The sequence below is a fragment of the Panicum virgatum genome, chromosome 1N, assembly GCF_016808335.1.
Source record: "Panicum virgatum strain AP13 chromosome 1N, P.virgatum_v5, whole genome shotgun sequence".
Taxonomy (NCBI): Eukaryota; Viridiplantae; Streptophyta; class Magnoliopsida; order Poales; family Poaceae; genus Panicum; species Panicum virgatum.
This window is the reverse complement of record NC_053145.1, coordinates 35,133,697-35,150,890: the sequence shown is the minus strand read 5'-3', so window position 1 is coordinate 35,150,890 and position 17,194 is coordinate 35,133,697. Positions and strand designations below refer to the sequence as shown.

The 17,194-nt window shown below is 44.2% G+C and overlaps 1 protein-coding gene across 1 annotated transcript; it reads left to right on the top strand.

Annotated features, from left to right (window-relative positions):
* Positions 1-2,621: 2,621 nt before the first annotated feature.
* Positions 2,622-16,804, top strand: LOC120653474 (40S ribosomal protein S8-like). Its single transcript, XM_039931215.1, has 6 exons — positions 2,622-2,715; positions 3,560-3,632; positions 8,621-8,791; positions 15,584-15,746; positions 16,126-16,301; positions 16,541-16,804. The coding sequence occupies exons 1-5, from the start codon at positions 2,622-2,624 to the stop codon at positions 16,129-16,131; spliced, it is 507 nt and encodes a 168-aa protein (XP_039787149.1). The 3' UTR covers positions 16,132-16,301; positions 16,541-16,804.
* The last annotated feature ends 390 nt before the right edge of the window (positions 16,805-17,194 follow it).

Below are 17,194 nucleotides of genomic sequence, written 5' to 3'. Positions count from 1 at the left end.
ATTCTTGCAAAACCCCCCAAAATTGGCAGCATGGCAAGGATGGCACTTGAAGTCAAGTTCATTCCGTTCTTCAACAATTACAGACATCATAGTAGACACACTCAAGTTCACAAGCGAAAGCAAGGTATGAAATAACTTTTGTGCAAGATGTTCTATCAAGGAGTTGCCAAGACACCTTAGTCCTAACCTTTACTCAGGACGAGCAAAGGGCTAAGTGTGGGGGATCTTGTTGACGGTCACTAACAACTCATTTTGACTGTCAATTCCTACACAAAACTCAACCATAATGTGAAATAAATAGTAGGATAGATTTATTTATTAACAAATTCCACAGAAGGTGTTTGAGAATGTGTGCAGGTGATTTTGAGCTAATTTTGCAGCGAAATAGTGTGGCAAGATCCAAGCCACGATGTTCGGACGAATCAGAGCACGACATGTGTCATGACATGGATTAGAGGGCCCACCAGAGCAAGGAACTGATGTAACAGAAATCATTCCTCATACCATTGACAAGTAGGACCAAGACACAGCCCGTCAGGACAAGGCTGAGGTCGGTTGGCCTCAATGGGTGGTCGGCCGACCACCTGGTTGGCCGACGGCCCAGTGGCCCCACCGCCTCAACCCTGCCACATGGAGGCTCACCATTGGATCACAAGGTTGGTTCACCAAGGCATAGCTGCAGAAGAGGCCTCCCTTGACCGTGGCTCCCTCCTATAAATATAAGGGAGGGGGTGAAGAAATAGAACACACACCACACCCAACACATACCTCTTCTCTTCCTTTGGAGATTGAACATCTTCATCCTAGATTCTTTAGGCAGCCTACGAGTGTAGGAGATTAGGAGGAGAGTGAGGAGGTGTCGGGAGAAGTGTCGGGTTTGTCGGCACTCTTCTCCGCTTGTACCTCGACGGATACTTATTCGGTTGTAAGTGTTCGAGACTTTCTTATTTAGAATTAGAGTTTAGTTGCAAGTTATTTCTTCTGCTTCTATTGAATTGAGTGTATGCTTAGAGTAGCATTTGATCCTAGCTTAAGACTCCGAAGAAGGATAATATTGGCCAGGGTTAGGATTAGTACAGAATAGTGTAGATGTGGTGTCTAGGCTAGACGTTACCACTCAGTTATTCTATATTCCCATGGATTGAGAGGTAGCCGGCAGGTGGTGACAGCCATGTTCGAGCCCTATAACCCTCCATGTTGGGTTATAGGATAGAGCATTATTACCAGAGCAACTGGCTAGTTTAAGCCAGGGGAACCTAGTAGCTCGAAGTACAAGGCGAAGTTATCTCTTCTTCTAAGCATAGATTCTAGATCTTAGTAAGTCCTCTATGTCCTATCCCTCTTATACAAGTGTGCATGTCCTTGGATGAGCCTGAACCCGTAGATAGTGTACTCACGTTCCCAGTGGATACGATACCCTGGAATACTCCTGGGTGAAAGCTACAGCGACATCCGTGCGCTTGCGGATTTTATTCGTGACGTTACAAAGGACCAACAGCGGGTTACCTTGAGGCTCTCCATATCATATGTTGGGAGGTCACCGATAAAGCTATTGTTGGTGATTGGAGTGATGATCAAACCAAGTATAATGCTAGATCCAAGAATGCTTTGTTTGATGCCCTTAGTGAAAAGACTTTTGGTGTTGTTGACACAGGCTTCACCGAAAACAATGGTTTCTTCTTCTTGGTTTAACCAACCAAGACTAGGAGAGAGAGGAGAACCATATATACAAGCAGAGAGTGAAAGTGACCACGCCCAAAATAAAAAACTTTTTGGTAGCTCGATCCATTGACTTTTCCGAGGCCTCCTCTTCCAAGGAACGGGGAAGCTGAGAGGAGCCTGCACACAACCGGCATCTCGGAGTCATCGATCACTAAAGTCAAGTTATTCCTAGCTAGTATAGCTCGCTCTAGTTGAACATTGGACTTCTAGAAACGCCTGTACTGAACGGCACTTTCTGCCGTGCTGCCACACTTTGCCATGGACAACAGGTTCTGAAACTCAAAAGCAGCGGTAATGGCACAGTGAAGTCCGAGCGTCCCAGTAGCGGGCTGCTACAGCTAGGGATGGTAAAGGGCCCTCAAATCTAGCCTAGATAATATAAAGGTCGGGCCCTAAAAGGGCCGGGCTCTAATCTTATACAATTTTGAGCTAAAAAATTAATGGGCCAAATTGGACTGTGAAGTGGCCACTAGGGCCATGGCCCATTACCACCCCTAGATACAGCCTACAAGCCTAAAACTAATGGACACCCATTGGTAGTCAGTTTAGCTTACCGTGTGGCCATGAGTAGAGTAGCGGCCCTTTGTATGATTCCTACCATGCATCGCTACTCATGATGTACGCTCGACAAAAACCACGTCGGAGTCGATATAGTTTGGAAATTCTGCACCGACAGGAGACTGGAGAGGCTCCTCCTCTGAGTCAAGGTCTGATGGTTTCATCCTATTCCTATATTTCCTAATGCATTGACCTGCACGCAGGACGCTCTTCGAACATGTCGGGCCGTGCTACTGTGAGTCCGTGACCAGCGGGTGCGTACCCCGGCGCCGCAGCCGTGGTGCCCACGTGTGGCTCAATCGGACTAGCCATCACATGTTCCGCCCCCAGCCCACCCGCCGATGGCCGGCAGGAAGACAACATGGGCGTCGGGCGAGGGCCGGAGGGAGACCCGCGTCGTGTTCCCAAATCCCAACCAAATATCACCATTCACAAGTAATGCAGCATGGATCGGATGTACCATGGCAAAACTTGAGGTTTGGAATAAAAAGGCTAAGTAGAGTTCTTATCATTTAGAGCAATACTATGATTTTTCAAAATCACACGATTCGTTCCCACAAACACCTCATGATCATTCAAAACCCACAGGTACGATTTAGTATTTCCGAGATCTAAAAGAAAAGGATTTGATCAAATCGAACCGCAGTGAATTATGGATGTGTTCATGTACTATATATCAATCTTTCTACTTCCATTACAGCACATTCCAGTCGACTGTATAAATGAATTAGTTTTTTTAGATGCACTATTTTTTTTAGATGCACTATTTTTTTTAGATTGATGCACTAACCTTTTCTAGAACTGCAGCCTATAGTTTTTTTTGTGATGGGGGACTGCAGTCTTGTACTCATTTGGGCCTATTTCTAGGTAGGAATAACTACCACTAATTTGGGCCTGGCCTAGTGATACAGCCGGGCCCAGTTGGGCCACATCCTTTGCAGGAAAGGCTGCCGCAGCCCACCAGCCTCCGTCATATCAGCCCATCTCCGTCTGCGAATAAACCCTAATCCGCGGCTAACGCCCCCCCCCCCCCTATTTAACACCACGCCCTAGGGTTTTGCTCTCTTTCCCTGTGATACCGAACTAGAAGAGTGGCGACGCGGGCGGACTAGGAGGAGGCGGAGCAGAAGCAGCTGAGCCAACCCACCGCCGCCACCATGGGTGAGCGCCCGCCCGTCTTCCCTTCTCGTTCTGCTTGTGCTGCCATAGTGCCGGAGATTGTCCGGTTTGAGAAATGCTAATGGCTGCGGCGGGGGTTGCTTTGCATGTGTCCGTGCAGGTACCTCGCGCGACTCGATGCACAAGCGCCGGGCCACCGGTGGGAAGCAGAAGGCCTGGAGGAAGAAGCAAAAGTAACAGCTCTTTTCCTCTCCTGTTCTTTCATTTGGATTTGTGTGGGAGTGCAAAGGTTTGTAGCCTAGTCAAGTAGTTGATAAGATCAGTTGTATAGGGTTTGATAGCTTTGCATTTCGATCTCTCAGTCGATCTTGAGGTGTTTTCGGTTATAGGAGCTGATATGAGTTGTATCGTGTTTAGTTTTGTCCTCGACGTAACTCTGTGAACTCTAGGTTTTACACGGTTGGTACCCCCTAATTATGTGGGGTTTTTAGTTCCAGCGTAATGAGTTATCTGTGAGTGTTAAATAGATTATCGTAATGCTTTTGATGAAACTGACAATTGTGAAAATGAAGCAGATCTGTCATGTCGTTTCTATGTTTAGTTTTAAATTTTCAGAAGGCAAACTAGTTTAGAATTTTTGGGAATTGTTTGGATAAACTGTGATGAAAGTGTTCAGCTTTATAATTGTGTTATATGATACGTAGGCTTTATTTTTATTACTACTAAATGAACCTTAAACCTTTATTTGCATTTAGTTACAAGTAATCTATGCAGTAAAATTCATATTATTTGTCAGTTGTCAGGATCATGCTCAGATGTAATACTGGGTATGATGGAATTGTTGTCAGCAGCTCATTCTAGAAGAATTACACTACTAGAAAAAGTGCCATAGGCACCGGTTGAGATTGCCCTTTGGTACCGGTTTCTTGAACCGGTACCCCGAAAGTGGTACCAATGGCTCAAGCCTTTGGTACCGGGTAAAATAACCGGTACCTAAGGCCCCCAAAATGAGACAAAATATTTTTTCGCTGGGATTTGAACCCACGACCTCTAGCCTCGCACGCTGCCCCTTTACCATCTCAGCTACACAATTGTTCTGATTGAGAAGGAGATATATTCCTTTTAAAGTAACCCATGTATGAGCCTAAGGTACCGGTTTGTGTTACCAACCGGTATAAAAGGCTCCTAAGGTACCGGTTGGTAACACTAACCGGTACCTAAGGCTCATCTATAGGTACCAGTTGGTGGTACCACCCGGTACTAATATAAAAATTACCACCCGGTACCTATGGAGAGCCTTAGGTATCGGTTGATAATACCAACCAGTGCCTAAGGCCCATTCAAAGATTCCATCCACCCCAAAAGTACCGGTATGGAGATGAACCGGTACCTATGCTACTATAGGTACCGGTTCATCTTGATACTGGTACTTTTGGGGTGGACCAAATGCTTGTTTTCTAGTAGTGTTAGATCAAAATGATTGCATATTTGTGGCAGAATCGCCAAAATTAATCCGGTTTAAGTGCGCTAACCATCACTATTACTGCTAAAATGGTTAACACGCATGTCAAACGGAGAAATTTGACAGTCTGTCAGGTAAAATCCCAATAACACCACCGTATTTCGGATCGAAACAACATACCACACTTGAAGGTGAGCCCAGAGATTACAATAATCATAAATTTTATAACACAACTTCAATAGTAAGTGTGATTACTAACTGAGTTTGAGAATTCAAACAAGGTACCTCAGAAGTTTGAAAGTAGATAAGTTCTTCAGAGTTTATAAACAGCGAAAAGAAAAATGATATCTAACGACGATATATGACATCATGATGAAGCCCGTACATGAAGTCAATCTCACCAAGCATTCCAAGGATTACATGAAAACAAAGTCACAAGCAAGACTGAGTATACTAATACTCAGCAAGGCTTACCCGACTAAGGGTATATAACATCCCTTTAACTAGACATGCAAGGTTTGTGAAGGCTCTGGGGTTTATTTTGCTGAAAAGCAATAAAGAGTAGGTCCTTAATTTCAAGTTTTTAGCTTTCAGGTTTTAGTTTCATTAGCCATTCTAGGTTTGCACTCATCTAAACAAACATGTAGAGAATTAATTGCATTCAACCATATTGAGTATCATCTTGTTTCACTTCTTACTCTATGTGGCAAAGAGATTAAGCAGTCTCAATATACATGAGAGGCGGAACAGTTGAAACCGAATTTCAATCCTTGCAAGGTAAACCTAACACACATGCTTTGGAGCACTGTTGAGTCACTCCCAAGCAACCATTTGCTTCTCATTCCAGGTCGTGGATCAGCGCCACTCTCCCCGAGTACAGAGAACCGCTCTTCTCTGCACCCACAATTTTAATTGCTGTGCAACATAGAATAAACTTTTGTTATAAATTAACTTCCTATCTCTAAGAGAGAGTGGGGGGTATGTCCATTTGCCGGGCCGATCAGTTACTAGGCTTTCCGCGTACCATATTTACGGCATGTGGCTAGTACTTTCAAATGCTTAATCAACACTACCACACACTGCGGCCTTAACAAATTTTATCAACACAGACGGATTTCCACCATGAAACTAGTTGAAACCAGTAACCCAATCCGTCCATGATCCTTATAGTATTTGTAAAAAAATAAACAAACAACTCCTATAAAGCTCGTGAGTGACTGGCAATCACTCGACTTTTACCGGTCCTATTAGCATAGCATCTATTCGAACTCAATTTCTAGTGTTCAATCAATAGGTACCTAAGATTATGCATCTAAGATTTCAATCAACTCCAATAACTTAAATGCACAAGTAAATAAATATAAAAAGTTGCATAATTTAAAATAATGGGATTATGCACCGGGGCTTGCCTTTGGTGGTGTTTATAAAGTCAGTAGGCTTTAGTTCTTCCGAATTGAAATTCGGGACTTCAGTTAGTTCCGCGATGTTGATTGGACTTCATGTAGTTCACTCTCGGACTTCGGGTTCATGTTCAGGTCTTCGTTATCTTCCGTCAAGTTTATCTGCACTTCGGGTTGCTCATTCACCAGCTTGGGCAGCAATTCGTGCATACCGTCAGCTAACAACGTTGCTTCTATATGCAATGAAATAGTTGGATTTAGTGAAGTGCTTAAGTATAGCTTTTCTTCACTAAAAAGTTGTTATCCAATAAAGTAAACATTTAAGACCAAGCTTAAAAGTGTTACTTTACTAGGCAATCATTTATAGAGTAAAAGTAACCATAAAAGATTTCATAAAATAACAAAATTAATTACACTAAGAAACATGGTTTAAAATCAAAAGAAAGAAAAGGGTAACACTATTCAGGAACATGGGGTGGGTTGAATTCAAATTTAGAATTTGAATTCAAAATAAATTTAACAACTAGGGCTTTAAACATCAAACATCAACTCAAGGTTCAAAAGAAAGATCATGTATATTAATTAAGCCTAAACATGGAGCTTATAAAGACAAAGAACAGCACTAGCATGTATGAATTAATCCTAAACGTCAAGAATAAATCAAAAACTCAAGTTAAACAAAACAAAAAATTCTCCCAAAATTTATCATAAACTACTTGTGATCTGTAGAGCTCATGGTAAAAATATGACCCTAAGAAATTAGCAAAAACATGCTTTAATAAATAAAATAGGTGTATATGCTAGAAATAAATAAAACACATGAAATAATAAGCAAAAGTCAAGCATTTGGGCCACAAATTTCACACAATACTATACATGGCAAAAGGATGCTAGGATCCAAAACTCAAGTATAACAAAGCTATGGTTAAAAAGATATAAATAAATTACTCATTTGCTAACAATTAAACTAGAGCACACAATATAAAGTTTCATGCAAACTTTAGGAACCAAAGTTATAGATCTAGTAAAAAGGAACCCAATGGCATTTTTCTGATTTTTCTACATTTTTTTAGGATTTTTCAAAGTTTACAGCATAGAAATAGAAAGCGATAGGAAATTTTGCAGAAAGACCCTTAGAAAGAAAAAGATCATTGCAATTGGGTCCTTCAGTCATGGTTGGCCGTGGGAGCTCTGCTCCGGCTGAAATCCGGCGAGGGGAGGCCACGACGGCGAGGGGAAAGTGGAGGAGGAGCGAAAGGGCACCGAGAGCAACCTGTAGGTGGCTCGGATTAGGTCTGGGACGGTCTAGAATGACTCGTCGGCGGCGAAGTAGAGGGTGGCGGCGATGGCACTCGTCGGCGGCGAGTTTTGCTGCAGGAAGAGTGGCGAGAAGGTGCGGATGGGCTTCATGGATGTTCAGCGAAGCTAAAAGGGAGGTTGGGGTGAGTGGAGCGGGTCTAGAGCGGCAGATCTACGGTGGCCAGGGGTTCACCGGAGTTGGAAGAGAAGGAGCGGTGGAGGTACGCCGGAACTGGAGATGGACGGGGCGATTTATAGCCCGAAGGGAAGGAGATGAGCATGAGGGAGCGTTCCTGGAGAGGATAGGTGCGTCACGGGAATGAATCCGGCGGCGGCGAGGCAGAACCATAGCAGGCCGGAGAGGTGGCGTGGGTGAGCGGCGTGGCGCGCATGCTGGGAGCCAGCAGAGGTGGCGGGGTAGGGTTGGGCGAGGGGAGCCAAACAGGAGCGGGGGCGGCTTCCTGCGGCGGGGAAACGGCGGCGACGATCAAACGGCGGAGAGGGGAGGCGTCGCCCCTGTTTTGGGCAGAGGAGGAAGAAGAAGGGGGTTTTCAAGGATCGTTTTGCAAAAAGGAAAAAGGCTAGGGGGTTAAATGTAAAGTAAAATTTTCCGTTGATATAGGGTTCAGATGAAAAAGTACTCAACATGAAAGTTGTGTAACTTTTTAAGACCTACAACTTTCCTGTTGGGCAAAAATTCACTAGGTCAAAGAATTTTGAAATATTTTGAAATCCGTCAAAACTTTCATTTGCAAATAAACATAACTTAAGTTTTAAAATTGCAAGGGTAGCCCTAAGCTTAAAAATATCTTTTATGAGGGTAAAAGTGAAAAACAAAATATGCATTTTAACCCCTCATAAATTTTGAAATTTTGTCTTTTGCAAAACTAATTTGTAAAAAGGACTTTGTATTTTTCCAAAATAGCAAAAATACCCTTGCTGTGGAAATCATGGTTTAAATTTTTAAATCAACACAAAAATTTTATTTTTGACCCCTAAAACCTAGATTGTCACAATATTATTGTGCACAAACTTATTCAGTTTCTCATTAGTCTTGAAGGTATGAGCTCGGCCGCCAGCCACCCAACACCAAGTTGTCAAGCAACAAGACGGTGAGGAGGGTCCGTGTTCGAGGAGGTAATATGAAGTGGAGGGCTCTCCGCCTAGATACTGGTAACAACTCATGGGGAAGTGAGGTTGTTACACGCAAGACCCGTATCCTTGATGTGGTCTATAATGTTGGAGTAATGGGCTTGGCCCATTACTTCTAAAGCATTAAAAGAATTTAAAGCCCACTATTAATGCTAGGGAATCAATGCTTAATTCCGTAACGGGAATTGAGGAGGATCTCAACCGACTTAAAAGGTGGACTTCGTGTACACCACTTGTGAAGCCGGTAAGAAGGGGACGGTGAACCACACGCGCGCGGGCGCTCGCTCGCCGCGCCGAGCCGGGCCGGGCCGTGGCCGTGGCCGAGGCCGAGACGAGGCGCGGCGCGGCGCGGCCGGCCGGCCGGACGGGCGGTGCGGTGCGCGTGCGCGTGCACGGCCGTGCGGTGCGGTGCGGTGCGGTGCGGTGCGACGTGATGTGCTGAGATGAGAAGGATGTTTTGCAGTAAATAGTATTAAAACAGAGGGTTAATGTCGTCACTAATGACCGGACATTGAAGGCTCTTTACGACGTCCAGGTTCGTTGAACCTGAGGCACATTAACTGCCGCTCATCAAAGCCATTCATGACGTCCAGGTTCGTTGAACCTGAGGCATATCGTGCCTATATAAACCAGCACCCTCTCCTCTCATCCTCACTCATCTCAAGCACTCATCCAGGTACTCCTCTTCAGGAGACCTCTCCCTTCTCCCTCAGCTGCTTTCTGCCTTCCCCACCGCTAGCACTGCGCGCACAGGTCTAGCGAGAGCAGGGCCTCCGGAACCTCTGCTCGCTGAAGGTCCTGCACGGGACGCGGGCAATTAGGTTTTTGGGGAGCGTCTTGACGCGACTGCTCGCTCCCTGAACGACTCCTTCGTCTACTTCCCGGCGTAACCGCTCGTGCGAATGACTACTTCGTCTAATTCCCGGCGTAACCGTTCGTGGGACTGCACTGCGAACATCTTCCTGCATCGACATAGTTCGGCTACTTCGAGCAAGACCAGTCGAATAGCATGTCTATTCCAGCTGGTAACGGCGCAACCGGTGCCTCCGGCACTGGTCCCGCCTTGGGGTACTTACTAAACCTACTCTGGTTTAATTCTTTGTTCATGCTTATTAGTGAGAATAACATGCACACATGCACATATCTTGTACACAACTTATCACTCATCTATATCATGAAATTGATATTAATATTTGGAATTAAAATATACCAAAAATTGCCTAGATATCTAACAATCCAAAAACCTAATTGTGTTAATAGGCTTTCGGTATCTAGCTTTGCTGCATCAATCAAACCACCACCTTTTGATGGTTCAAATTACAAACGTTGGCAAGAGCGGCTTATACTGTGGTTAACACTATCGAGAGTGATCCATGTGAAAGAGGGTAAGCCTGAACAATTCTCTCCAGAGGAAGGGAGTGCGTTCGATGAGGCTGATATCCTCTTTCGAGGCTTGATCATTAGTGTTCTCGGTGATAACTTGGTGGATTCTTATATCCGGCTGCCAACTGGCAAAGCATTGTGGGATGCTCTTGAGGCTCAATATGGAGTATCTGACGCCGGGAGTGAGTTGTATATCATGGAGCAGTTCCTTGAGTACAGGATGGTCGAAGACCGTTCTGTAGTGGAACAGGCTCATGAAATACATACTCTGGCAAAAGATCTCAAAAATTGCAGCAAAGAGTCCCCATGTGTGTTACCCAATAAGTTTGTGGCCGGAGGTATAATCTCTAAGCTGCCACCTTCTTGGAGGGACTTTGCTACTTCTCTAAAACACAAGAGACAGGAGTTCACAATAGATGGACTCATAGGGACTCTTGATGTTGAGGAGAAGGCGAGAGCAAAGGACATACGTGGGAAAGGAGTTGTTGGTGCTTCAAGTGCCAATCTTGTTCAGAAGAACAACTCCCACAAGAACAAGAAAAAGCAACCGCAGAACCAACCAAAGACTAAGAAGATAACCACTTTTAAGAAGAAGAAGAAGACGGGAGCTTGCTATGTGTGCGCTAGTACGGATCACTTTGCTGCAAAGTGTCCGAACCGCAAAGGCAACGACTCCGCCAACATGGTTATTAGCGAGCCTGGAGGAACTTCGGGGTACGGTAATTTATTACCTACTGTTCTTTCAGTCTTTGGTTCACCCGAGTGGTGGGTTGACACTGGTGCTAATATTCATGTTTGTGCTGATGCTTCTTTGTTCTCTTCTTACCAGACCGGCGGGACTTCCTCCTTGCTGATGGGGAACGGATCACATGCGCGTGTTCTTGGTGTTGGTACGGTAAATCTGAAGTTTACTTCGGGGAAGACCGTGCAGCTGAAGAACGTGCAGCATGTCCCCACCATCAAGAAGAATTTAGTCAGTGGCTCTCTACTGTGTAGAGATGGTTTCAAATTAGTCTTTGAGTCCAATAAATGTATCTTGTCTAAGTTTGGTACTTTTGTTGGAAAAGGTTATGAAAGCGGAGGCTTGTTCCGTCTTTCTTTGTCAGATGTTTGTAATAAAATTGCATACAATGTTATTAACGTTGATGAAACAAATGTTTGGCATTCGAGGCTTTGTCACGTTAATTTTGGTTGTATGATGCGCTTAGCTAATTTGAGCTTAATTCCAAAGTTCACTTTTGTCAAAAATTCTAAGTGTCATGTATGTGTTGAATCAAAACAAACTCATAAGCCTCATAAGACCACGGAGGCAAGGAGCTTGGCACCCTTAGAATTAATTCATTCCGATTTGTGCGAAATGAATGGAGTGTTGACAAAAGGTGGTAAAAAATATTTCATGACTTTGATTGATGATAGTACTAGATTTTGTTACATCTATTTGTTGAAGTCAAAAGATGAAGCTTTACACTACTTTAAAATCTATAAAGCTGAAGTAGAAAACTAACTTGAGAGAAAGATCAAAAGAGTTAGGTCAGATTGTGGTGGTGAGTATTTCTCAAATTTATTTACTTTATTCTGCGAGGAACATGGTATTATTCATGAAAGGACGCCTCCCTATTCACCTCAGTCAAATGGGGTTGCCGAAAGAAAGAACCGCACTCTAACGGATTTGGTTAACGCCATGTTAGATACAGCGGGACTTTGCAAGGAATGGTGGGGTGAGGCTATATTGACTGCATGTCATGTCCTAAACCGTGTTCCTACAAAGAATAAAGAGATAACTCCATTCGAGGAATGGGAGAAGAAAAGGCCAACACTGCCATACTTACGTACATGGGGTTGTTTGGCAAAAGTGAGTGTGCCAATAACCAAGAAACATAAGCTTGGACCTAAAACTGTGGATTGTATCTTTCTAGGTTATGCTATTCACAGCGTTGGATATAGATTTTTAATAGTGAAATCTGGAGTACCTGACATGCATGTTGGTACTATAATGGAGTCCGGAGATGCTACATTTTTTGAAAACATTTTTCCCATGAGAGATGAAACAAGTTCATCTAGGCAAGAGTTCATCGAGGATGATGGCTCTGCTGAGCCGATAGAACACAATGAACATACACTTGTAGAAAATCCTGAGGAGGATAACAATGATGCTCCGAGAAAGAGCAAGAGACAAAGGACTGTAAAGTCTTTTGGTGATGATTTCATTGTATACCTCATAGATGATACACCCAGAACCATAGAAGAGGCATATTCATCTCCTGATGCTGACTATTGGAAGGAAGCAGTAAGGAGTGAGATGGATTCTATTATGTCTAATGGAACCTGGGAGGTCGTTGAACGTCCTTATGGATGTAAACCGGTTGGATGCAAGTGGGTGTTCAAGAAAAAGCTTAGGCCAGATGGTACTATTGAAAAGTACAAGGCTAGTCTTGTGGCCAAGGGTTATACCCAAAAAGAAGGAGAAGATTTCTTTGACACTTATTCACCAGTTGCCCGATTGACCACAATTCGAGTGTTACTTTCCCTGGCAGCCTCTTATGGTCTTCTCGTTCATCAGATGGACGTTAAGACGGCTTTCCTCAATGGAGAGTTAGAAGAGGAGATCTATATGGATCAGCCGGATGGGTTTGTATCAAAGGGTCAAGAAGGAATGGTTTGTAAGTTGTTAAAATCTTTATATGGTCTCAAGCAAGCGCCTAAGCAGTGGCATGAAAAGTTTGATAGAACTTTGACCTCTACCGGCTTTGTTGTGAACGAAGCTGACAGATGTGTGTACTATCGCTATGGTGGGGCTGAAGGAGTGATTTTGTGCTTGTATGTGGATGACATACTGATCTTTGGCACTAGCCTTAATGTGATTAAGGAAGTCAAAGAGTTTTTATCTCAAAATTTTGAGATGAAGGATCTGGGAGAAGCTGATGTTATCCTTAATATAAAACTGGTAAAAGAGATCAATGGTGGGGTGATTCTTACACAGTCTCATTATGTGGAGAAGGTGTTAAGTCACTTTGGTTATAGCGACTATAAACCTGTCTCAACACCATATGATGCCAGTTTAATTCTTAGAAAGAACAAAAGGATAATGCGAGATCAGCTGAGATATTCTCAGATCATTGGTTCATTAATGTATTTAGCGAGCGCTACAAGACCTGACATCTCGTTTGCTGTAAGCAAACTGAGCCGGTTTGTTTCAAACCCGGGAGATGATCATTGGAAGGCTCTTGAAAGAGTAATGCGCTATCTGAAGGGGACAATGAACTATGGAATTCACTACACCGGGTATCCAAGGGTACTAGAAGGGTATAGTGATTCAAATTGGATTTCTGATGCTGATGAGATAAAGGCCACAAGTGGATATGTGTTTACACTTGGTGGTGGAGCTGTTTCCTGGAAGTCTTGCAAGCAGACCATCTTAACGAGGTCAACTATGGAAGCAGAACTCACAGCATTAGATACCGCCACTGTTGAGGCTGAGTGGCTTCGTGAGCTCCTTATGGACTTGCCGATAGTTGAAAAACCGTTACCGGCAATCCTAATGAACTGTGACAATCAAACGGTAATTGTCAAGGTGAATAGTTCAAAGGATAACATGAAGTCATCTAGACATGTGAAAAGGCGGTTGAAATCTGTCAGAAAATTGAGAAACTCCGGAGTTATAGCCCTGGACTATGTTCAGACGGCTAAAAATCTGGCAGATCAGTTTACAAAGGGTCTTTCATGAAATGTGATAGACAATGCATCTATGGAATTGGGCTTGAGACCCACGTGAGTCATTCTATAGTGGAAACCTGTCCTATGTGATCGGAGATTCCGTGAATTAGGATGGTGAAACAAACTAAAGTCTGACTGTGAGAAGCGAACCTTTGTGAAAAGGGCTCATTCCGTGTATAAGGTGCATTTCTCTTCTAATCTGTATGGCAGGTTGGTCTATACCTTAATGTGTGTCAGGTGGTTTCTTTTAAACAAATGAGTTGTTTTCTTGAAACAAAGATGTTGTCCTACAGAACATCTGAAAGGAACACACCTATATGAGTTTGACCACTGGTCATGGTCTATGAGAATTGGGTATTCTCTAGAAACTCATGAAGGGCCTGGAGTATGACTTATAAGCTCCAAACCGCGGGGATGCTTTTGCAGCCTAGTACCAGTGTAGGGCTCTGGTCAAACTTGTTTGCACAAAACTGGCAATTCAAGGCATAGTCCATTGCACAGTTCTGAATAAGTGTAGCCTTTGTCCTAGATGGAAGTTCAACTTAACAGTCTCTGTCGAATACTGGTATATCAATGAGGGAATGAGGGTATTTCTAGTGTGGCTTGAATTTCTTGGTGGGGATTGTTGGAGTAATGGGCTTGGCCCATTACTTCTAAAGCATTAAAAGAATTTAAAGCCCACTATTAATGCTAGGGAATCAATGCTTAATTCCGTACGGGGAATTGAGGAGGATCTCAACCGACTTAAAAGGTGGACTTCGTGTACACCACTTGTGAAGCCGGTAAGAAGAGGACGGTGAACCACACGCGCGCGCGCTCGCTCGCCGAGCCGAGCCGGGCCGGGCCGTGGCCGTGGCCGAGGCCGAGACGAGGCGCGGCGCGGCGCGGCCGGCCGGCCGGACGGGCGGTGCGGTGCGCGTGCGCGTGCGCGTGCGCGTGCGGACGTGACGTGCGGTGCGGTGCAGTGCGACGTGATGTGCTGAGATGAGAAGGATGTTTTGCAGTAAAGAGTATTAAAACAGAGGGTTAATGTCGTCACTAATGACCGGACATTGAAGGCTCTTTACGACGTCCAGGTTCATTAAACCTGAGGCACATTAACTGCCGCTCATCAAAGCCATTCATGACGTCCAGATTCGTTGAACCTGAGGCATATCGTGCCTATATAAACCAGCACCCTCTCCTCTCATCCTCACTCATCTCAAGCACTCATCCAGGTACTCCTCTTCAGGAGACCTCTCCCTTCTCCCTCAGCTGCTTTCTGCCTTCCCCACCGCTAGCACTGCGCGCACAGGTCTAGCGAGAGCAGGGCCTCCGGAACCTCTGCTCGCTGAAGGTCCTGCACGGGACGCGGGCAATTAGGTTTTTGGGGAGCGTCTTGACGCGACTGCTCGCTCCCTGAACGACTCCTTCGTCTACTTCCCGGCGTAACCGCTCGTGCGAACGACTACTTCGTCTAATTCCCGGCGTAACCGTTCGTGGGACTGCACTGCGAACATCTTCCTGCATCGATATAGTTCGGCTACTTCGAGTAAGACCAGTCGAATAGCATGTCTATTCCAGCTGGTAACGGCGCAACCGGTGCCTCTGGCACTGGTCCCGCCTTGGGGTACTTACTAAACCTACTCTGGTTTAATTCTTTGTTCATGCTTATTAGTGAGAATAACATGAACACATGCACATATCTTGTACACAACTTATCACTCATCTATATTATGAAATTGATATTAATATTTGGAATTAAAATATACCAAAAATTGCCTAGATATCTAACATATAATGCGTCAAACAATGAGCTCGTGAGGACTCAGACCTTTGTGAAGAGCGCCATTGTGGAAGTTGATACTGCCCCATTCAAGCAGTGGTACCTAACACACTATGGAGTGGACATCAGTAGGAAGAAGAAGACACCTGCTGCCAAGAAGGATGCTGCTGAGGTATGTTTCCTCGCAACTGAAAGTTTATTACTGACTTTGTCTTCTGTAAGGAATTGGCTTCACTGTTCAGACACTATATTTTGTTGATTACAAATAGCAGCTCATCCTAAGCACTCCACCTGTCTTGCAGATTTTTTTATAAACCTCTTCCTCTACCCACCTGTTGTGTGAATAGCTTGTTTATCCATTTCTTTGCATGTTTAGGTTTCTATATGAAAGATATTAGAGTTGATTACTTTCAATGAATGTATTTCGGTAGTCTTTCCCAGAATACTATGAGTAATAGTTCTAGTTAAATTCCTTTTCCTTTACTCTAGAGGATATATGTGATGGTTTTTCCCTCAGCGGATCATTTATTTTTTGAGGTGCATTAATGTAGGGATAAGAGTGTGAGGCTGCAGCTGAGGAAGCAAAGAAGAGCAACCACGTCCAGAGGAAGCTTGAGAAGCGTCAGCAAGGACGCATGTTTGACCCCCACATTGAAGAGAAATTTGGCAGTGGAAGGCTGTTGGTGTGCATTTCATCCCGCCCTGGGTAGTGTGGCAGAGCTGATGGGTATGCAATATCAGAATTCTGTTTTTTTTCTTTATTAGAACTTTTATCTGTCTGTATAATCAACATCAATGTTGCAGCATAAAATGGAGCGTTTGTTTGTAGCATATGATGAAGTCATCACGATTGTATCTAGAAATGAATATATGTTGAGCAGCTGCACTTTGCTTGTCACTAGATTCTACCATCTATATATTGTTGCAGGCAGTTACTTACAATAGCCTTTTCTTTTGTATGACAAGTACATCCTTGAGGGTAAAGAGCTTGAGTTCTACATGAAGAAGCTCCAGAGGAAGAAGAGCAAGGGTGCTGCAGCTTAGAGCATTGTTATCGACGTTCTACACTGGGGGTGGCCGATAAAATATTTATTATGCCTTTTTTTGTTAGTATTGTCAAGCGCAGAGCGTTATGTTGGTGTTTTGCAGACCTGATGAGCACATTATTTTCTAAAATGAATCAACTATTAGCTAAGAACTGAGAATTATCACCTGCCGTGGTTGTATTCTCGTGATGTTTAGGTTCTGTTTTCATTGTGCTGCAACAGTTTCTTTGTCTAGCCGTTTCTATTAAAATATGGCTGTGGAATTGGTGGGCTGGTTTGATTTTACAACCACCATGAAATTTGATCGGAGCTTAAGAACGGTCAGTGTGACAACGTCAAACGAGCAGTGTCTTGCAAGAGCAGTGTCTTACATTGGTACGTTGCTTACACCGAAGGCCACCGGTGCATCCGATGCTTCCCGGATAAACCGACGCCTTGTCAGCGGGTGTTTGCACCGATGCCCACCGGTTCTACTTCAAGAAAAATCTGGCACAACATCGTATCTGGGCAAAACCCGGGTGTTTGCACCGATGCCCAACGGTTTAACCGATGACACTGCATCGGTTCAACCGGT

What these genes read in the sequence shown, in the direction of transcription:
- LOC120653474 (XM_039931215.1), top strand. Translation starts at nt 2,622, where the DNA reads ATGGCCGGCAGGAAGACAACATGGGCGTCGGGCGAGGGCCGGAGGGAG. An exon ending in CCAAATATCACCATTCACAA is followed by an intron (nt 2,716 to 3,559) that starts GTAATGCAGCAT and finishes GTGTCCGTGCAG; the next exon opens with GTACCTCGCGCGACTCGATG. An exon ending in ACCCGTATCCTTGATGTGGT is followed by an intron (nt 8,792 to 15,583) that starts CTATAATGTTGG and finishes TAGATATCTAAC; the next exon opens with ATATAATGCGTCAAACAATG.